This window comes from Centroberyx gerrardi, chromosome 19 (genome assembly GCF_048128805.1).
Source record: "Centroberyx gerrardi isolate f3 chromosome 19, fCenGer3.hap1.cur.20231027, whole genome shotgun sequence".
NCBI lineage: Eukaryota > Metazoa > Chordata > Actinopteri > Beryciformes > Berycidae > Centroberyx > Centroberyx gerrardi.
This window is the reverse complement of record NC_136015.1, coordinates 12,529,938-12,550,667: the sequence shown is the minus strand read 5'-3', so window position 1 is coordinate 12,550,667 and position 20,730 is coordinate 12,529,938. Positions and strand designations below refer to the sequence as shown.

The 20,730-nt window shown below is 46.2% G+C and overlaps 1 protein-coding gene across 7 annotated transcripts in view; it reads left to right on the top strand.

Annotated features, from left to right (window-relative positions):
* Nucleotides 1–20,336, top strand: part of clasp2 (cytoplasmic linker associated protein 2) — a 57,327-nt gene extending 36,991 nt beyond the window's left edge. The window contains exons 19-42 of one of the 7 annotated variants that reach the window (XM_071904610.2): nucleotides 1,057–1,074; nucleotides 1,573–1,674; nucleotides 1,850–1,876; nucleotides 4,851–5,024; nucleotides 5,613–5,657; nucleotides 6,819–6,926; nucleotides 8,195–8,301; nucleotides 8,497–8,520; nucleotides 8,673–8,828; nucleotides 9,349–9,440; nucleotides 9,529–9,592; nucleotides 10,371–10,430; nucleotides 11,317–11,480; nucleotides 11,811–11,889; nucleotides 13,336–13,479; nucleotides 13,818–13,961; nucleotides 14,085–14,191; nucleotides 15,104–15,245; nucleotides 16,469–16,664; nucleotides 16,797–16,990; nucleotides 17,091–17,219; nucleotides 17,703–17,909; nucleotides 18,438–18,554; nucleotides 18,703–20,336. In XM_071904610.2, coding sequence (XP_071760711.1) covers nucleotides 1,057–1,074; nucleotides 1,573–1,674; nucleotides 1,850–1,876; nucleotides 4,851–5,024; nucleotides 5,613–5,657; nucleotides 6,819–6,926; nucleotides 8,195–8,301; nucleotides 8,497–8,520; nucleotides 8,673–8,828; nucleotides 9,349–9,440; nucleotides 9,529–9,592; nucleotides 10,371–10,430; nucleotides 11,317–11,480; nucleotides 11,811–11,889; nucleotides 13,336–13,479; nucleotides 13,818–13,961; nucleotides 14,085–14,191; nucleotides 15,104–15,245; nucleotides 16,469–16,664; nucleotides 16,797–16,990; nucleotides 17,091–17,219; nucleotides 17,703–17,909; nucleotides 18,438–18,554; nucleotides 18,703–18,780 — 2,678 coding nt within the window. In that variant the 3' untranslated portion in view covers nucleotides 18,781–20,336. Of the gene's footprint in view, nucleotides 1–1,056; nucleotides 1,075–1,572; nucleotides 1,675–1,849; nucleotides 1,877–4,850; nucleotides 5,025–5,612; nucleotides 5,658–6,818; nucleotides 6,927–8,194; nucleotides 8,302–8,496; nucleotides 8,521–8,672; nucleotides 8,829–9,348; nucleotides 9,441–9,528; nucleotides 9,593–10,370; nucleotides 10,431–11,316; nucleotides 11,481–11,810; nucleotides 11,890–13,335; nucleotides 13,480–13,817; nucleotides 13,962–14,084; nucleotides 14,192–15,103; nucleotides 15,246–16,468; nucleotides 16,665–16,793; nucleotides 16,991–17,090; nucleotides 17,220–17,702; nucleotides 17,910–18,437; nucleotides 18,555–18,702 lie in introns of all 7 variants that reach the window. The other 6 variants (XM_078290474.1, XM_078290479.1, XM_078290478.1 and 3 more) reach the window with 6 other exon arrangements.
* Nucleotides 20,337–20,730: the final 394 nt, after the last annotated feature.

Sequence of the window (20,730 nt, the reverse complement as noted above, 5' to 3'; positions counted from 1 at the left end):
CTTCTCTCCTCTCCTTTGCTCTTCGCTTCTTTCCTCTCCTTTCCTCTCCTCTCCTCTCCTCTCCTCTCCTCTCCTGGTGCCTGCTTGTTGCCTGTTAGTGTATCATATGAGTGTGTTTTGGTCTGCATATTCTCTGTGCGCATGTTATGGATGTGAATATTGTCCTGTGTGTCGGTTTGTCTCTCTGTGTTTTGGTGTTGACCACTGCACCTGCATGGTTCTCTGTTGACCAGATGTTCTGTTACTAATACACACTGTGCTCCTCTCTTGTTTCTCCTCTCTCTACCCTTTTCTATCTTTCATTCTTTATTTTCTTTCTTTCTTTGGTTTATTCATTCTTTTTTCCTTCCTTTCTTCATATTTCTTTTCCCCTCTCTTTCTGACTTTCTGTCTTTCTGTCTTTTGTTGATTTTCTCTAATTTCTTTTCCCTTCTTTCTGTCGTCTTTGTCTTTTTCTTATGTCTCTGATTTATCCCTCTTCTTTCTCATTATTTTCCTTCTTCCACCCTCTCTCTCTGCCACTAAAGATGATGCCTCTGATAAAACGGATGGTAAGATCATCTCACTCTGCTTCACCAGCGACAACCTCACGCTTCTCTTTTTTTTCCTTTCTCTTCTTTTTTTTCCTCTCCATCCCTTCATTCCAATCCATGTTAACTGAGTTGTTGCAGTCTGTGGCCACAGCGCCCCCTGCTGTTGGTCTCTCACATTCAACCCTCATTCATATCCATTCAGATCAGAGCCCTGTTCATCACCTCATGGCTCAGATGATTTAAACATCTAAGATCATTTCCTGCTTTTACTAAAGTTTAATCTTGTAAGAGAGAAGGAAATTACCAAACCAACTACAGATTGATCTGTTCATTGTTATATAGGTATTGTATAGGTGTAATGTAGGAATGAAATATAGTAGTCTGATAGGATAATGATCATATTGTTAGTGCGCAGTCTGCAAACCTCATCATGACTTGCATCAAATTATGCAAATTACATGTTTGTTGAGGTGTTAGGTGAAATGTGAGATTTACAACCTGCTCCTTCTTTGTCTGTCTGTAGGGACCAGGTCAGACAATGGTAAGACTGTGGTTAGGGTGTGTGTGTGTGTGTGTGTGTGTGTGTGTGTGTATGTGTGTGTCTCTTAGGGATGTTCCAGTCGGAATTTTTGGAACTGGTACCCATCACAGTTTTTTTTAATATGAAAGTTTGCCGACACAGATCCAATAACAGTTTGGTAATTACATTATGCTTTAAATGAATGTTTTAGTGAATATGTCCTTTATACTGACTGGTGGCCAATCCGTTGAAGCATCCCTAGTGTACATATCTGCGTGTGCACCTTGCTGATTGGATGACTGGATGGATGAATGGCTGTATGTGACTGTATAGTTAAGGACTTAATCATTCGGCAGCTTCCAGCAATAGTAGCTTTTTCTCAGCTGTAGTGCTTCCTAGGTTCTGGGCTTTATTCTGCTGCAAACCTAGTGTGATTAGCTGTATCAGCCTAGAGAGTATGGTGTGTTTTGGATGTGTGTGTCTGTGTATTCTTACGGTTTTCCCTCTGGATACGTCCAGGTCGTCTACGTACCAAGCAGCCCTTGTCCACTGCCAGCGGAGTGACCAGCCAGGTGGACTCACGAGGACGCAGCCGCACCAAGATGGTGTCCCAGTCACAACGTACGTACCCCCTCCCACCCAGAAAAACACACAATGTGACTTGCAGCCGGTTGTGAGAGAAACATTCTGGGTGCCAGAGTGTGTGTGTGGTTTCTTAGTTACTCTTTGTGGAGTTTCTGTACTTGTTGCCGTCACGGTGACAATAAGCTCCATGTAAATGTCTTTATGCCTTCAGGTTCCGACGAATCCGATTGCACGCCAGGTATTCTGTCTGTATGTCAGAATAAGAGTGTGTGTGTGTGTGTGTGTGTGTTTGTGTGTACCACAGTGGGATAGGTGGCCCACCCACTGTCGCTCTCATTCTGATCAATGTGTTTTGTGTGTGGAGGAATGAGTGTGTGTAGGTGGGTGTGTGTGTGTTTCTCTGCATGCTGTGTCTCATCACTGAGGGTGGTGTGGTGGACAGTTCATTTCCGCTGCTCTAGCCTGGCTCTGGCTGTCATTAAAGTTATTCAAAACACTCCAACAAACAAGCAGCATAACAAACGGCGCCGAGCTAGCTCCACTATTGCAGCACTAAAGCAGATGTGTTTTTGCCTGCTTTCCAAGACTACTGGAGTTCAAATGTGCTACTTGTGGCCTAATGGATTTGACACCCGCTTGGACCCAAGGTTAAAAGAGGATGGGTCAGTGATTGGACCGCAGGCCCCGTGAACCAATCAGATCCACCTTGGCAGACATTTAGACAGAGGACCAGATGGAAGCCTTCAGATCAAGAGTTGAGCTCCGGCTGCAAAACCAGAATCTCAGAGCAGCAGATTAAGAGAGAGTTAAGAGAGAGAGAGGGAAGGGCAGCTGAATAGAGGGTTAGACAGATTTGTGTGTGTGTGCGTGTTGGTTTTTGAGCATATTTGCTTTGGGGCATTTTTTACTTTTCCTCATTGTGAACAAGCTACGCTTCATTCATGTGCCATGCCGGCCGTAACAACATGCACTGCTTCTCCTGGTCCATCATCTGCAGCTGGTTCAGTGTGTGTGTGTTCGTTTTCAGCAACGCGCTTTCTATGCTTATTTTATTGTTTTCTTTCTCCTAAATGGATTTATTTAATCAAAGTGTTTTGGCTCCGCCCTCATTCTCGGTGTGGAACGCCAGGATACGCTCCCATCATGCTCTGTGTTCTAACTCCCATGACGCTTTGTGCGCTAACACCCATAATTCATCTGGTTTAATCTGCTGTTCCTTCCCCTGGCCTCTGCTTCCCCCTCCTCCCAACCAATGGGCTTAATGGCTCAGGATCTCAGTCTGCTACCCCCGTTGGTGGTAAGATTATAACGCTACTTCTTTTTACCCGCTCTCTTATCTTTACTGCCTATCCTCTGTTCCCCTGACCTCCCCCTTCCTCACGTGCACCCAGACTGGTCACTTAAGGCTCCTCCCACTCTGGCTGAGGCATGCTGGGACTTGTAGGCACAGACTGTTAACATGGCTGCTCTATAACCAAGCTAAACACACTGCTTTGGGAACCTTGGGTTTCTGCACTCTTATGTGTGCCTGGCTGTAGCCATAGGGTTGTCTTCACTCAGTAGTGAAAGAGGGAAAGGGAGCTATAGCGTAACAGGAAACCTCTTATGCATGGAAAGAGGGAATGGAAAAGTTTTACATGGAAAAACAAACACACCCTCTCCTGCTAGAATTTAGTCAGCCAAAAGATGTATCTTTAGATCCCATGCGAATTAAATCTAAACATTTTTAATTTTGTTTGGTATGTCACCTCACATGTTTCACTCTCTTGGTTGTCAACAGATTGACAACCATAAAAATGGTAATAAGTGAGAGCTTTGTAATACTAACAAGGATAAAAAAGAGACTGATAGCAAAGCTAACAGGTTAGCTGTCCCCTGTAAGTGTCCAGATGGGCTTTGTGTATCTGTAAATGGAGGGAGACGAGGGGAGACAGGGAGGGAGAGTTGAGTAAGACCGATAATAGAGAAAGACAAGAGACCAAACAGAGGGAGCTTTATATGATAAAGGATACTATAAATTCAAAAAGTTACAGACAGGCAGATTCCATTAAAGATGTCAAGACAACCTCGCTTTCACTTACCTTCTTTCTGTCATTTAGATTACATGTTTTCAGTTAGCTGTATGTCACTGGATACTAGAATTTAGACTCACAGTGTGTGTAGAAGGTTGCGTCTGTTTTGTGTTGAAAGTGTGTGTGGCTTATGTTTTCGTGTGTGTGAGAAAAAGAGAGCAAGAGAGTCTGGTCATTGTGCTAATTTTCATTGTTTTGGGGGGGGGGGGGGGGGATCTGTGTTGTAGATCCAGCTTTGTGTGTTGAGCACAGGAGCTTGTTCCCCCAAAGTCTGTTCACACACTTAATATCCAGCACTGCAAAGAAGCTTCTCCTAAACTGTTTGTGTTCAAGTAGACAGGACTATTGTTGTAGAGCAAGATGCACTATGGGCTTTGCACTTGGAGACGGGATGTCTTGGGGAGGAGAAATTGACCAAACATTATATATTCATTTTTGGGGACAAAGCATTTCTGGAAGTGTATCATTCAATATCTTTAAAAGATAGAAGAGCCTGTCTTTAAGTGTCATCTTTTCATCAGTAAAACTCATCTTTTCGTCAAACTATTACTTAAATTATCCACTATCCTTGGAAATAGTAACATTATTTGTTTTAATTTAGTAATATCAAAGATTTTGTAAGAAAAGGTGTCACATTTTTCAAATAATCAAAAAGTCTTTAAGTTGTAACCTGCCCAATCAAATGAAATTTTGCTTCAGAATGGTTTCCAACTCTCCTCACACTCAAGAATCCCCTTTCCAATTGTGTTTTTTTTGTGTAATTGTTCCAATTAGTGTCTGCTGTTTTTTCAACTTGACTTCTAATATAAGTGCTTGGAAACCAATGCCACTAATTGAAGGACAGGATCCTACTCTGACTCCTCGTCAGTTGTGTATATAGACCGCAAAGTTGTAGATACATTAAGTCGTATTCTATCACTGTGTGAGAAACGGTAAGAACATTCTCCCATCCCAAGACAGTCACCATGTCTGATATAAGACCAGTGTCCACTGTCCTCACATCAGAAGGGGATTGGTAAAGTAGTAGCAGCTCTGTAGCTTTCACTGTTACATCTGTTGCATGAGTAAGACTCTGACTTTTCTTTCTCCCTTCTCTCTGTATTTTGTGCTCCTCTATCCCTCGCTCGTCTCTCTGTGCAGCGGGCAGTCGGAGCGGCTCCCCAGGCCGCGTGCTGACGAGTACGGCCCTGAGCACCATGAGCTCGGGGGCCCAGAGGGTGCTGGCCGGGGCCGGAGGGGCGGGGCACAGACGCAGCCGCATCCCCCGCAGCCAGGGCTGCTCCAGAGACTCCTCCCCCACCCGCCTGTCTGTCGGTGAGGACACACACACACACACACCAGTTCGTAAAGGGAAGCCTAGACACACACACACTCACACCTTAGCATCAAGTACTATGCAACCAAATGGTGTATGTATTGCTATTCTTGACAGCCTTTCCCTTTGCATGACTGAACTTTTCCCAGCATCGCACACACAGACACGCTCACACACACATAGACTCCTCCCTCTCTGTCTCTCTCCGTTTCTCCCTCCATCTGGATTAGGTTTTGGTTTCATTCATGACTTTTTGAACCAATGAAATTCTCCCTCTTCTCTCTGCCTTCCTGAGTTTTATTTTCTGGGGATTTATGTGACTTATTGACTTACTAATTTTATAACTGCTGCCCTAGGGCCTATATGATGTCATGTATCTATAAACTCAGCTGAGCAATGACTTGTCCAAGGATATTGCCTTTGATACACAGTGATGCAATGCAAGCACGCACACAGAAACACACACACCCACACTCAATGGTCCTTATACCCTCGGACTTCAACTCTCTTTCTTCCCTGTTGCTCCCTGTCCACCTTTTCTTCTTCTGCTCCTCCTTTTCTCCCTCTCCCTCCCTCTGTCCCTCCAGCTCCCTCCAGCATTAGTTCCATCTACAACGGAGCGAGCAGAGGAGGTAAGGCTCCGACGTCGACCAGATCACCCTGCTATCCATCTCTCCACATCAATCTGTCTCTCTCAGTTTCTCTCCTCATCTCTCCATCCCTCGTCCCTTAACTCCATCCATCACTCCAAATCTCTCACACAATCTCTCACGCCGTCCCAAGCCCTACACCAGGCTGTCGCTCGCCGCCTCATACTCCCAGAACCCATCTCTCTAACCTGTCTGTGACTTCCTGGCTGTGTTGTTACGGTGACGGGTTCCCATGGTGATCAGCAGATCTCCATGCTACTAAGAATGCGAAAGCACCCCCCCCCCACCCCCTCTCCCCTCCATACTAACCTGTTGGCAGCGGCCCGTGAATGAATCTTCTCACAGGATCAGCGAAGCTTTATCAGGCTTTTGTAACCCTTCGGTAGGCTGTGATTAACCCTGATTGGCTGGGTGGGTGCTGAAGCTGACCAATGAACAGCGAGGTTGATTGCGATGCAACTGGATGAAAACGCAGATCCTCCCCCCTCCCACTCCTCAATCTCTAAATTCATCTCAAATCACTTCCTTTTCTATTCTGTGTGTTTGCGTGTGAGAAAAAGAGACACAGTGAGCGTGAGAGTGTGTATGTGAATATGAAACTGTTATATTTACGTGTGATTTCTGAGTCCAGCAGTCCTGTGCTCCTTTTGGGTGCACCTCAATCTTCTAAGGTGACTCCCTGTCCTTGCTCCCTCTGCACTGGGGACGAGGAGAAGGAGCCACTTCAGTCTGTTGAGATGCTCCCTCAGGGCCAGTAGACCTGTGCTTTCTTGTTTCTGTCAGTTTGTCACTCTTGCCTCTATTCTCTCTCTTTGTTTGTGTCTTTATCCATGTACCTTCCCCTCTCTCTCTTTGTCCCCTTCCTCCTCACTGCTCATATATCCGTCTTCCTCCTTCCTCCTTCCTCCTCTTTTTGCCGTCTCCTTCATTTATGTTCTTCCTCCTTCTCTTGCCTCCTTCCTATTGTGTTTTTACTACGTCTCCCTATTCTGTCCTCCACTGTATTCATCTTTGCCTTCTCTTCCCTTCTGTTCTTACTCCTACTTTTCTTTCCTCTGCTGCTCTTCCCCCCCCCCCCCCCCCCCCCCTCTCTCTCTCTCTCTCCCCTGCTGCGGTGTGATGTTGTAACCCGGGTGGCGTTAGCTCGGGGCAGTCGTATCCCGCGGCCCAGTATGAGTCAGGGCTGCAGCAGAGAGGCCAGCAGGGAGAGCAGCCGGGACACCAGCCCCGTACGCTCCTTCACACCCCTCGGTGAGTAGCAGTAGCGGACGGATCCCTGAGTCAGAGGGATGTGTTGTTAAAAACAGGATGAGTACGACATCAGAGAAGAGAGACGAGAAAAAAAGAGAGAGCCTCTGTGTCGAGACCCCAGCAACTTTGTTTTCCACATGAGGTTTTTCCTACTTTTTGCTGGGTGTGCTCAAAGCGGAGGGCAGTTGGTTGTCACATTTTTAGCTTAAGCAGATATCTGTTTTGTTCTGACGGCTACTAAAAATCTCAAAACAGAAAATATGTTGGACTTCTCAGCGCTGCAGGGAATCTCATTTGGACACACTGAGTGTGATTTAAAAGAAACAAACACTTATACACTGGCATGTGTTTGCATGGTTGTCGGCCTTTTCTCTCTACTCTCACACTCTGTTCTAACAGTGTGGGGGTTGCGTGTGTCTCTCTGTTCTGTGTGTGTGTGTGTGTGTGTGTGTGTGTGTGTGTGTGTTAAACTCTGTACGTGTGTGTTGTTCTCGGTTGCAGCAACGCGGAGCTACTCTCGCTCCACCGGAGCTCTCCACACACCTGATGCTTTTGGTGCTGCAGGTGAAGGCTGAGTACCACTATTTCTCCGTCACTCATCCACCCACTGAGTCTTAATTTTGTTCTCTCCGCCAACGTCTTTTTCTTTTTGTTCTTTTTAGTTCTGCGCATCTTTTCCTTTATTTTGTCCGCCTGTTCCTTTTCTTCTCCGTTGGACTCCGTTTCTTACATTCCACTCCAGGACGTCGAAGCTTCCAGTGGAATCGCATGCTTCCGCCCGTTCAGTTGCCTCGGCAACCATTCCACCAGTTTTGCCACGACAACCATTCTGCCAGTTTTACCATCGTCCTTTTGTTTCCTTATTTAGCTCCGCCCCTTCTCTGCGGAGAAACCCACTCGTCCTCCTGTGTTTTATGTCATTCATACCTTTTTCTCCCCAGAGGCACCTGTGATGTCGGGGGTTATCATGTCATTTAACAAGTCATCACGTCAACTTACCGGGGTGGCTCATGGGAAATGTAGTGTGTGCGAGTTGAGTAAAAGGGAGAGAGTGGATGACGAGGAGAGTGAGTGAAGTTCCTCACAAGTGGATAAGTGAGAGGTGGTTGAAAGAGTGGAGGAGTGTGTTAGAGAGTCTGAGTCTCCAAGGAATTATATAGATACATCTCTCTAAAGTTTTGTAATATATTCTGCTCCTATCCTCTTTTCTTTCTTCTTCTTCTTCTTCTTCTTTCCGTCTCTGTCTTTCTCTGTGTCTCTGCCCACAGGATCAGGGTTTGGCATCAGTCAGTCCAGTCGTCTGTCTTCATCAGTCAGTGCCATGAGGGTCCTCAACACCGGCTCAGACGTAGAAGAGGCTCTCGCAGACGCGCTGGTATGAAGACACTCAAAACTCACACACACACATGCTACCACACAAATAAACATACAAGAAACCAATATGTAGACTCAGTGCACATTCTAGCCAGCTATCAGCATGTGCAGCTCACAGCTCCTGGAGTGTGTGTGCCTCCTGGAGTGTGTGTGTGTCTGACTAACCCATGGTTCTACCTCTGTTTAACGCTGTCAGCTGTTGGGAGACATGCGGTCCAAGGTCAGCTTCTTCTCCCGCCTCATATGTGTGTTGTGTGTGTTTAGCTGTGTTTGTTTTTGTGTTTTGTGCAGATATGTCAGTGCATATTATGTCAGTGTTTTCATTTCCTAGCTTCATTTCACTCCCTCTCCGTTCCTGTCCTCCTCTTGCAGAAGAAGCCGGCCCGGCGGCGGTACGAGAACTACGGCATGTACTCTGACGACGACGCCAACAGCGACGCGTCCAGCGCCTGCTCCGAGAGGTCCTACAGCTCCAGGAACGGAGGAGCCATCCCCACCTACATGAGACAGACCGAAGACGTTGCAGAGGTCAGCAGCCACAGAAGTATAGAGTATCACAGCAGAGAATACAGTGAACCGGTGTATTGTAGTTGAGTCACCAAACCTCGAGTCCAAGTCAAGTCTCAAGTCCTCAGTACTGGAGTAACCAGTTGGAGTTCAAATAATCCATGCTAGAACAAATAAAATGAACATATTCAGGGAGTCCTGGTGGCTCAACTGGTAATATCAGTGTTTTACTGCAATTCATGCAATACTTTATGTTGAGTTCCAGTGCAGTGCTTCACTTTTACTGAACAGTATAGATTTAATTTGACATTAATTTGATGACAAAAATTACTGATATAATAATTTTCCTCCCTTAAACATCATAACATTATTGTACATGTGAAAAAATTCAAGTCACTTTAGTATCAGATTTTACTGTTAAGTACATTTTTAAATCTTGATAACTTTTTTCAGCTTGATATTGCTTCATCCCAAATACCAGTGCATCCCTAATGTCCATACATAACTCAACAGCCCTGTGTGTGTTTGTGTCCTTCGCCAGGTGCTGAACCGCTGTGCCAGTGCCAACTGGTCTGAGAGGAAGGAGGGACTCCTGGGCCTGCAGGCACTGCTTAAGAACCAGCGCACCCTCAGGTCAGCCTATCACAGGGCAGGCGAGCGCTAAATCTCACTCGAAATCCGTTGGTCATTTTCATCTAACTGTGTTTCTTTTTGTCTGCAGTCGGGTCGAGTTGAAGAGGCTATGTGAAATCTTCACCAGGATGTTTGCAGACCCTCACAGTAAGGTATGGGCGCATGCATGTACTCGCTCACGCAAACACATGTGCACACAAGGCACTCATGTACAATACCACAATGACATGTATATTCATTATCCACCCACTTTGATTTTACCTTGGTTCCAAATGCTTTTGTTTATCCCGCCATCCTCCACTGTACCGGATTCTGCCGAAACAAGGAAAATTGAACACACATTTTTCAACATTTTAAATATTAAATATATTCACTAACACATTGAGGCTTGAACACGGGATAAACAGGTCAAAATATATCCTCAGATTTACACACACACATCAGTATGAACATACAGACAGACATGAACACAGGCATGCAGAGCGTGCGACGGTAGCTGACTGGTTTCTAACGGCATGCCACGCCTGAGTTTGTGTGTGACCTCACACTCTCCGCCGTCCAATGGGATTGCTCTATCACTATTCATCAGCCAATCCGCTGGCTGTGTGCTCACTGCGTCCACTACAACCCCCTCTTCCCCCCCCCCTCCCTTCCTGCATAGTCTGAAGCGATGACACTGACCGCACACACACTCATACACTCACACACACACACACTCATGCACACACACATAGACACATATTTTGGCTGCCAGCTCTTCTTTCTGACTAATCTGCTGCGGTTCGTCTTCTCTAACACCGCCACTTTTCCTCCGGCGTTTTGAGTGCCCCCCCCCCCTCCACCTCTACTCCCATCACCTCGCACACACAGTCAGGTGTGTGAGCCCCTCCCCTTCCCCCTCGTTTGACGTGACGATTTCATGAATTTCAGCGAGACTCCGGCAGGGTGTACGGCACGGCAGAATCCGGTATAAGCTCAGCCTCCTTCAAGGTACATCTCACCTCGGCTTCCTTTCCTCCCTCCATCTATCTGTCCAGACCATTCTCACTTCCTCTCTCACTCTCCCATATCTATCCGTTTTTCTTTCATTTCATTTTTCCAGTCTACACAAAGCAACACTTTTCAGATTCTACAGATGTTGTTGTTGCTGCCTTGTGAAAGACTCTTAAACATTTTGCAAATGGTGAACGGATTGTATGCGTGGTCAAGATTAAATGTTTATCAGTTTCATGGATTTGATAAGTTGATGAAAACATACACATACACATACACACGTACACAAAACACACACCTCTGTAGGTGTATGCTCACATGTTTATGTATACTTGGTCAGGATGCTAACAGATGTGTCTCTCTCTCCCTCATGCCACCCCCCCTTTGGAACTCTCTGTAGAGAGTAAGTTTGGCCAGTCGGTTGATGACACCTGTTTTAACGTTTGTGTGTTTGGATGTGAATCTGCTTCATTAATCTGATTGACCAATTACCAAGGCAACAGCATACTACTCACTCACTAACCTGCCTCGGCGATGTCACATGTTGTTGCCTGATTGGTGTCTGTTGCGTCTTGTGAAGTAATTAACGGTGTCATTGTGGTCATCTACTAATGAGTTTGGGTGTGTTTAAGATAATTGGTGTTTGGGAATGAAGGTATGGGCAGCTGGAAGGATGAGTGGATGACTGCTAACCTCACAGCGGGAACTAATACTGCTCTCACATGATCCCTCTTTAGCAGCATATCCTATATTATGCATATGTATGCAGGAGTACTTGTGTATGTGCATGTGTGCGTGTGGGGCGTTTTGTCTGTGTGTGAGTGAGTTAGTGGCCGAGTCTTTGCGTGTGACCCATGCTGTGTGTGTGTGTGTGTGTGTCCAGGTGTTCAGCATGTTCCTGGAGACGCTGGTGGACTTCATCCTGGTCCATAAGGAAGACCTGCAGGACTGGCTGTTTGTCCTGCTCACCCAGCTGCTGAAGAAGATGGGAGCCGACCTGCTGGGCTCCGTTCAGGCCAAAGTCCAGAGAGCGCTGGATATCACACGGTCGGTAACACACTCGCATACAGAATGGGATTGGGACAGTGGGTTCAAGTTGATTATATTAGCTGTTGACCCACATATACTGTATGTGGAATCTGAATTTCAGTAGATTGGCCTTCTTTGATCATGGGTCTTTCTTGGCCTCCTTTCTTCACACACACACAACAATGTTAGATCATCTTTAAGAATGGGAAACCATTACATCCATAATTTTTGTCCGTTGACGCGAGTAAAAGAACACTATCTTATCTGTCCCAATATCCACCAATATGGTTTTTATTTCATTTCTGAGATCCTGAGGATCCTAACATGGATGTCTTTTTAATCCTGCAGAGAGTCTTTCCCCAACGACCTCCAGTTCACCATCCTCATGAGGTTCACTGTGGACCAGACACAGACCCCCAACCTCAAGGTAAAGGAGGAGTTAATTCAATGTGTGTATGTGTTTGTATGAGAAAGAGAGTTGAACGTGCGTGAAGGTTTTGAGTGAGGGAGGGGTGGAGAGGGGGCTGGAAAATCCAGGGACTCGGTAACCATGGTAACTGCTGCACTGATATGACCTCATGCCTGCCTGTGCTGGCTCTGCCCCCCCCAAACCCCCCACACCCTGAATCCCGAGCTGTGATTGGATAGCGACTGACAAACCTCCAATTAGCCACTCCACTGGCTTTTGGCTCTGCTGCAGTCCGGACACTTCCCCTCAAGCTCTCCTCCTCTAACTCTTTTACCTCCTCCCGCCATCCTCCCTTACCTCCCACTAACTCCCTTTGATAGAACTACTCTTTGCCTCAACACCTCCTCCACCGCTCCACCTCACTCCTCTGCTCCCCTCCCTTCCTGGCGGCTTCCTCCCTCACTCCTCTTGCCCCATCCCCTTTTACCTCTCTGTCTTCTCTGCCTCCTCCCTCACCCATTCCTCCCTGATGTTTCCACCCCAGTCTCCCTACTTTTCCTTCCCCTCCATACCTATTTCCTCCTTCCCTTCCAACTTTTTTACACCTCTTAAACTCCTCCCTCTCTATGCTCCCTTCCTCTTCTCTCCTCTCCCTTCTCCGTTCCCTCTCTTGTCTCCCTTACCCCCCCTGTCCTCCCCTCCCTGTCTCTCTCCGTTGATTGACGCGGTGCTTCTCCTCTCTCTCTCTGAAGCCTGTGCGGAGCTCGTGTTGCGGGCGAGGGCGAGGCAGGGGAGGGTCCGGGGTAAAATTGTTCCCCCCCAGAGCGCGGCGCCACGCCTGCTCTCTAGACGAGCAGGCCGCAGCCTGGAGCCAGTCCTCCCAGGTCAGTGCGCTCCGGGGGGAGCAATTCTATGGCGCGCACGCTGCTGCTAAATAATTTGGAGGCAGTTTTTGGTCCATGAGGTGCATATGTAGAGAGTCGGAGGAGGAGAGGGAGATGGAGGAAAGTGTAGGAGGAGACAATGAGGGCAGGTGTGGAGTTTCGGAGGCTGCAGTGGATGTTTGCGTTTGTGTGTTGGTTCCTTTCGTTCTTTGTCATTTACCATTGTTTTCTTTTTTGATTAATTTGTCTTCTCCACTTGGTAAAGCATGATCATGAACGCACTTTGACCCCCTCCCACCCTCTCACTGTTATAATTTTCTCAAACAGGGATTCATCAAACCATTTGATTTCTCAGAGCTGCTCATCTCCAAGAGATGCTCATCTACTCTGGTTGTCCATGCTGACTGTGAATGATGGTGGTCATCTATTTCATGTGTTTGTCTATAGTTTTGTCATTACTGTGTATGCACTTGCAGGGGAATATTGGCCATGCAGAGCAGTATAATGTTTCTGTGTGTCGTCGTTGATGCTGTCTAATGGCTTGTATAAATGTGTGCGCGTGTTTGTGTTTCCATCGCAGGTGAAGGTGGCCATTCTGAAGTATATAGAGACGTTGACGTTACAGATGGAAGCACCAGACTTTGTGAACTCCAGTGAGACTCGGTTGGCCGTCTCCCGCATCATCACCTGGACCACCGAACCCAAGAGCTCCGACGTCAGAAAGGTACTCGCACAAACTTTTGAGGTCAAGATATGTTTTCAAAGAGAAAAAAACACCTTGATACAACTATTCATACACTTGACAGTTGAATTTGAATTTGTGAACTTCCCTCTAAAAGCAAGCAAGAGAACGGCATGAACAAATGAGAGAATGTGAAGTCTTTTGGGTTTTTCCTTAAACTCTTTCATTCACACACACACACACACACACACACACACACACACACACACACCCACACACGAGACAGTGTAGATATCAAGGCCATTGGGAAATATGTGGAGAGAGTTTAGTCTTTCTGTCTAAGAGTGTTGTATTTTTCTGTGTGTGTGTGTGTGTTGCAGGCAGCCCAGTCGGTGCTAATCTCGCTGTTCCAGCTCAACACTCCAGAGTTCACCATGCTGCTGGCGGCGCTTCCCAAAACCTTCCAGGACGGAGCCACCAAGCTGCTCCAAAACCACCTGAGGAACACTGGCAACGCTGCACAGGTAACACACACACAAACTTAGAATTGTGAGGGTGTCATTGGTGTCACTGTGTGTGTGTCAATCATTATGTTATGGATGTTAATGGTATACTGTGTCTGGCGTTTATGCTTATCACTTCCTCAGGCACCAATGGGAAGCCCTCTGACGCGCCACACCCCCCGGTCCCCAGCCAGCTGGTCCAGCCCACTCACCTCCCCCACCAACACCTCCCAGAACACCCCCTCACCAAGGTAACACACACACACACACACACACCCATCGCAGTGAACATACACAGTCCTCGCAGCACTGCTCACCAGAATCCATCAAAATGGAAAATCCATCTAACAAACATTGACAAATTACAGTACAAGTAGACTGCTTAAAAGAGTAAAGTCTGCACGTGTTCCTATCAGTCAAATCAGTCAAACCACGTTAGTGCGAGACAATATGTGCTTCAGTTCCTCTTTGTTCCTCCTTCTTCTACAGATGCTGTTTCTGATGCTAATGTCCTCCACAAAGGAGCTTATATTTTCGCCCCTATTAGTTTGTTTTTCTGTCCGTCAGCAGGATATCTTAAAAATGTATGAATGGAATTTGGTGGACAGATAGGCCTTGGGCTAAGGAACGACTGATTAGATTTTAGTGGTGATCTGGAATTTGTGCCATTAGACAATTGTGGTTTTTTTAGCCATAGGTAACTAATGGAGACAGAGACTTAATTCCAAATCCTAAAGTTATGTTTGCAGGGTCAAGAAATCTATTTAACTTAAAGTTGAAGTGATAGGAATGATGTCTTTGGGTGTAACAGCAAGTTGGAGAATTGTTCATCATTGGTGGAGGTTTACGCTCTCCCAGTGCCTCCTAGTTAATAATGTAAAAGACAATCTAGAGCTGCACAATTTATCATTTATAATCAATATTGTGACTGTAGTTTAGAGTTAATAATTGTAGGATTTTGGCATTATAGTGAAACATTTCATTTCAGTTAGAAAGCCCGCTGTCAAGATATTGATATAAAATTATGTGTAGTACAATCATTTTGTTGCTCAAAACATCACTAATAATCATCATGGCAATATCTAGCAAGATAGTTTGGATTATCATTTTAGCTATAATTGTGCAGCCCTATGACAATCTCTTTTTTTTTCTTGTGTGTGCAGTGCGTTTGACTACGACACAGAGAACATGAACTCGGAGGACATCTACAGCTCACTGAAAGGCGTCACCGAGGCCATCCAGAACTTCAGCGTCCGCAGCCAAGAGGACATGAACGAACCGGTCAGACGACGGGAAGGAGAGGAGGTGGGCAGAGCAGGGGGAAGGGATGTTGGTGTATGGTAGCCTAGTTTTATATAACTAGGCTAACAATTTAGGTAGAGAGATGGATTGAAAGACTGATAGATCAATAGATACTGCTCAGTGTTGCTATGGCAATGTAGTTCAGCTGTTCAGGAAATTGAACACTGATTGGTTTGTGACGTGAGCCAGTTTGGACTCGCAGCTTGAAGATGCCTAAACACGCACACACCCACCGACCTATGTGGCCCTGACACCCGATCTGTCCCGCCACTCGCTCCATAGCGTGGGAACTGAGAAGCGTACATTAGGTGTTTACGAGACTGAGGACTGTAAACTTAATCCACCACAGCCTCTGATAAAACCGTGTTTATTGATTGATATGGGCCCAGCTGTAATGAAAATCACACTGAGAAGATTTTCCTAGTGAGAACTGCCCCTTGAATAAGTTCTTGAGCGTTTGCCTAGATAGTGTGCTTGTTCAGTTCAAATTTACGACTGTGAGTGTACAAACACCAGCACCCCCGGGTCTGGTCTTACTGCAGTCCCTCCCAACACCCCAACCCCATTTAAGGACATGGTATGCTCCAGTACAGAGGTGTGACCCCCTGACATTTTCCTCCTGGGGTGAGTCTGAAATCTAACCAGCCCACATGTCATCAGCCTGCCAATCACAGCACACCTGACTCATCAAATTGCCAATCAGAGAAGGGCATTCAGTGGTTTGAGCGTAAATATACACAGAAACCCTCCACTCCTCACCTGGTAGTACACCATGTCTCAGCTCTCCCAGCACGGGGTTTTTGATGTCACATCTAGAGAACAGCATGCTGTCAACATATGGAAAACAAAATCATCATCATGTCATCAAGGAAATGTCACCCAGATTTCCTAGATCATTTACCCGCAGGCAATCTATGATAAACCCTAACCCTGTCTCTCTAGAAAAGTGATCCCCGATATGCGGTCCAGGAATCCCCCAGGGGTCCTTGAGTAGGTTCTAGAAGTTCCCTAGCAAAACGATGTCTAGTTCAATTTTACTGTTATTTCATTCACTAGAAGTTGCCATAATGAGAGAATGTTTAAGAGTCACTATTCTGATCAAAGTCTGACCCACAGTCTGACCCACAACAGTAGAGACGGACTACAAAAATCTTTTGACTTATATATATATTTTATATGTAAGTCCAACGCTCCCTAACCTGTGAGCTCCTGTGTGTGTCCCGCAGGGCGGCAGTGGGACAGACGGCAGAGCGGCAGACTCGGTGGACGGCGGCCGCACGGCGCTGGACAACAAGACCTCCCTCCTCAACACCCCCCTGCTCTCCTCCAGCCCCCGAGGGGCCCGCGACCACTTCTCCGACTCTCCCTTCAAGCACAGCCTCAAAGACACCAGCCTGGACGACTCGGAGCAGCACGCTGATGGTACACACAAATACAACAATCAGTATAGTGAGAGAACTTCTTACATATGTAGTACAGACGTACAACACACAACAGATATGATCATTATGTCATGCCGATTTTTCAGTCCCTGTTCCCTTCTTTCCCTAGCAGACAGCAGCCTGGACCAATCAGAGCTGGTAGCCGAGCTGCTGAAGGAGTTGTCCAATCACAACGAGCGCATAGAGGAGAGGAAGGCGGCGCTGTGTGAACTGCTCAAGCTGATTCGCGAAAACACCCTGCAGGTGTGGGACGAACATTTCAAGACCATCCTGCTGCTTCTGCTGGAGACACTGGGCGACAGAGAGGTATACACACTCACATGATTTATCACTGTGCAAAGAAGCTAAGCTAACTAAGCTAAACTCAACTAAAATGTGTTCAAACTTGAATTGTTAATTCTCTCAGCATGTGATCCGGGCGCTGGCTCTGCGGGTGCTGAGGGAGATTCTCAGCAAGCAGCCCTGGAGGTTTAAGAACTATGCAGAGCTCACCATCATGAAGGCCCTCGAGGCGCACAAGGACCCCCACAAGGAGGTATGTGCACGCACGCGCGCACACACACACACACACACACACATACTGCTTCATCTATTGCAGTTACAGGCAGAAATTCTTAGACCAGGATCACACTTCACCTGTCATGCATTTATGTTGCTGAAAGTTGCATGGAGTTCTATGCAAGGATACCTTGGTTCCAAAATATTGAGATGACGCTAATTACATCTTTCATAGCAATGTTGATTCACTGATGAAATGTTTTCATCATGAAAACTTTGCAGAGAGGAAGTAGAAAATGGGGCAAAACATTTTAGTTTATGCATGCATTGTTAAAGCATAAGTAGAATAAAATGTAGCAGTAACAGATTCTCCCATGTGAAATTCATAAACTTCCATCAGAGTAACACATTTGACGCATTAAAGTGTGTATCCCAGTCCAAGTCATGCTTTGATAGCATCAATGCTGATAAAGTGTGTCTGTCTGTGTGCGTGTGTGTGTGTGCGTGTGCATGCATGCAGGTGGTACGAGCGGCAGAGGAGACGGCAGCCATGCTGGCGTTGTCCATCAGTCCAGACCAGTGCGTCAAGGTGTTGTGTCCCATCATCCAGTCGGCCGACTACCCCATCAACCTGGCCGCCATCAAGATGCAGACCAAGGTCATTGAGAGGGTTTCCCGCGACGGCCTGGCGGCCATGCTGCCCGAGATAGTGCCAGGACTCATACAGGTAACACACACACAGCCACATGTTTTCCAAGGTTGAATATGTTTTTATAAAACAAATAGTTGCAGTCCTCAGTTTGGATTGTCTGGGTCATCTTTGAAGCTGAAGCTGCGACTGCATAACTGTTAACTGAAATATGAATGCACTAACTGAAATTCACCACTCATACCTCTATTAGAACTATAATGCTTGGTGGAAGAATAAAATGTAATTATTGTTATTTAATAATTATTCATTAAAAGTAAGATTTATTGCTCTTTTTTATTATAATGGAGTGTTACTGCTTCATGTTGTGCCTAACAATGCCTGTTAGCTTTTCTAAAATCTCTACAAAGCATATCCTCAAGTGGCTTATTGCTTAATTTTTTCATAGAAGTCGAGGTTGTGTGTTCCACCATTAAAGCAACTTCTACCCTCCCGCACCACCCACACACTCATACATAAATACTCTCTGTAACTCGTCTTGTTTGTTTTGAACAAAAACAGTGCGATTGCTCTGCGGGATTGTAATGTGTTGATCTGGTTGGGCAGGGTTATGACAACCCTGAGAGCAGTGTGAGGAAAGCCTGTGTGTTCTGCTTGGTGGCCATCTATGCAGTGATAGGGGAGGACCTCAAACCACACCTCAGCCAACTCTCCAGCAGCAAGGTGAACTCTTCTTACTTTCACTTTTAAAAGCATTTTAAGTATGATCATTTGCTCCTTGTATGACTTCTCTGTAGAGTTGTGAAGCCTGTGGAGACAGTATTGATTTATATGTCCATCATCCGTTCTGTTTGTCTCTCTGTGTGTGCAGCTGAAGCTGTTGAATCTGTACATCAAGCGTGCCCAGTCTGGCTCCAGCGGCAGTGAACCCCCGGCTGAGGGCCTATAGGAGACACAGCGCCCTCCACAGGCCAACCACAGAACTGCAACTCTGCCCACAAAACATAACAAACACACGTTGATGAACTCACGCCCACACAGACAAAAGAACAACACACACACACCCTAACACACTTACACAGGAGCAAACTGCTTTACACACACACACACACACACACACACACACACACACACGCTTGCACTCAGTTGTGCTGATATGCAGACTCAAATGTGCTCTGGCCAGCAGAGTGACACACATACACACACACACACTGTCCTCATACGTTTCCTGCCCCAGTGCTAGGTGGGAGTTGTGGTGCAGAGGAGAGGAGTGTTTGTAGTTCTCCAGACCAACGCTGAGGATCCACCCCGATGTCTAGCACTCAAACTGAACTCCACCTGACCCTTGAATCCCTCTGTAACATATACACAGACACATCGCACACACTCATACATATTCCACCCAGGTTTGTCACTAATCACTCAAGGATGAAGATATTAAACCTCCGTCCTCTCCACCTCCCTTACATCCGTTGGCCCTCCTCCAAACACCACAGCATGCCCTCTGACCGCCATCGTAACGTCAACAGGGAAGCGGAGCATCTGCATGGTCCTCAGTTGCGGGGGTGAGGTTAATACAAACAGGGCAGAGACGAGCAGTGCAGTCGCGTTTCTTCTTGAACAGTGAGTACCTGGGGCCAGGTAGACAGGAATGTACATTTACATTGTGTCATAGTTGGGATCTGTTTTAGGCAATGAGGTTTTACCGCAGAGGCTTTTAAAGTCTGGAATATTGTCTCGCATACACACAGAAACACAGATTCTTTCTCCCTCAAAAGGTGCTGATGAGCCCAAGGTACGACCAACCCAGCACAGCACTAACGCAGGTCACAGTAGGTCATGCCTGCTCATAGGAATTACATAGGCAGAGTCCTAAGTATAGGAGGCGTTATGTGCTTGGCTATGCATGAGACAAATTTTAAAATGAACTTTTTATTGGGGCCCTACCCTACCGACAGCCAGAATAGGGAAAGGGGGGTTTTAAATTAACGTGAACAATGTCCAGCCCTTTCAAAACAGTCCATGGTGTCCTCTGTTGCTCCCAGCTTGTCTTGGATCGGTCCGCTTCTAGGCAATATGGGGAGGAAGACGGGTGGGTGCTGCTTACTACATGAAGTATGACGGGACATGGCTTATTATCACATAGTGGATATGTATCTATATATGATATTAAAATGGAATATCCAATAACAATGTCATTTAGGAGAGTCCCCCGGGGGGTGCACGCGCGCACCTGTGCCCATCCTTGTTTTTATTTTTCTCTCTCTCTCTGTTGCGCGTTCCGTAGTCTCTCTCTCTCTCTCTCACACGTTGATTTCTCTCTGCTGAGAAATTTGTAGAAATGTATTATTTACAGATCTGAAGAAATGTCATGTCACCCTTTCTCTTCTCTTCACATTGTGTCATTCTTTCCTTCCTCTTGTAACATTCTAGTTTTCACTGTTGTGTTTCCTCCGTGCATTTACAAAGCTGTGCTTACAATAAAATAAAAAAATAAAGAACTTGTACAGATCATGATAATCACCGTCTCTTTCGGTTTTTGCGATGGAATTGTGGAAGTGATCGCATGCTTTGGGTTGAAAGTGTCGCTCGGTGCAAAGTGTAAAGGTGATGATGCATGGGAAGCTTTTTGAGGCAAATGGAGGAGACAATTTTGCCTCCACCAGGGACTGAAGAGCTATAAGAAAATTAGAAAGAATAAATACAGATGGTCATAATTGCTGGCACTATTGCCCTTATAACTCAATGTTGCGTATTTGTCATTGTGGCTCTAAAATCAACCTATATCAAGTCTTTATCTAATTGGAAATTGACCCAGGATCAGTGGTAAACCTGCATGTTTTCAGAGGATCTGCTGTGTCTCATTGTACCTTAATGCACAGGAACTGTAATAATCTCT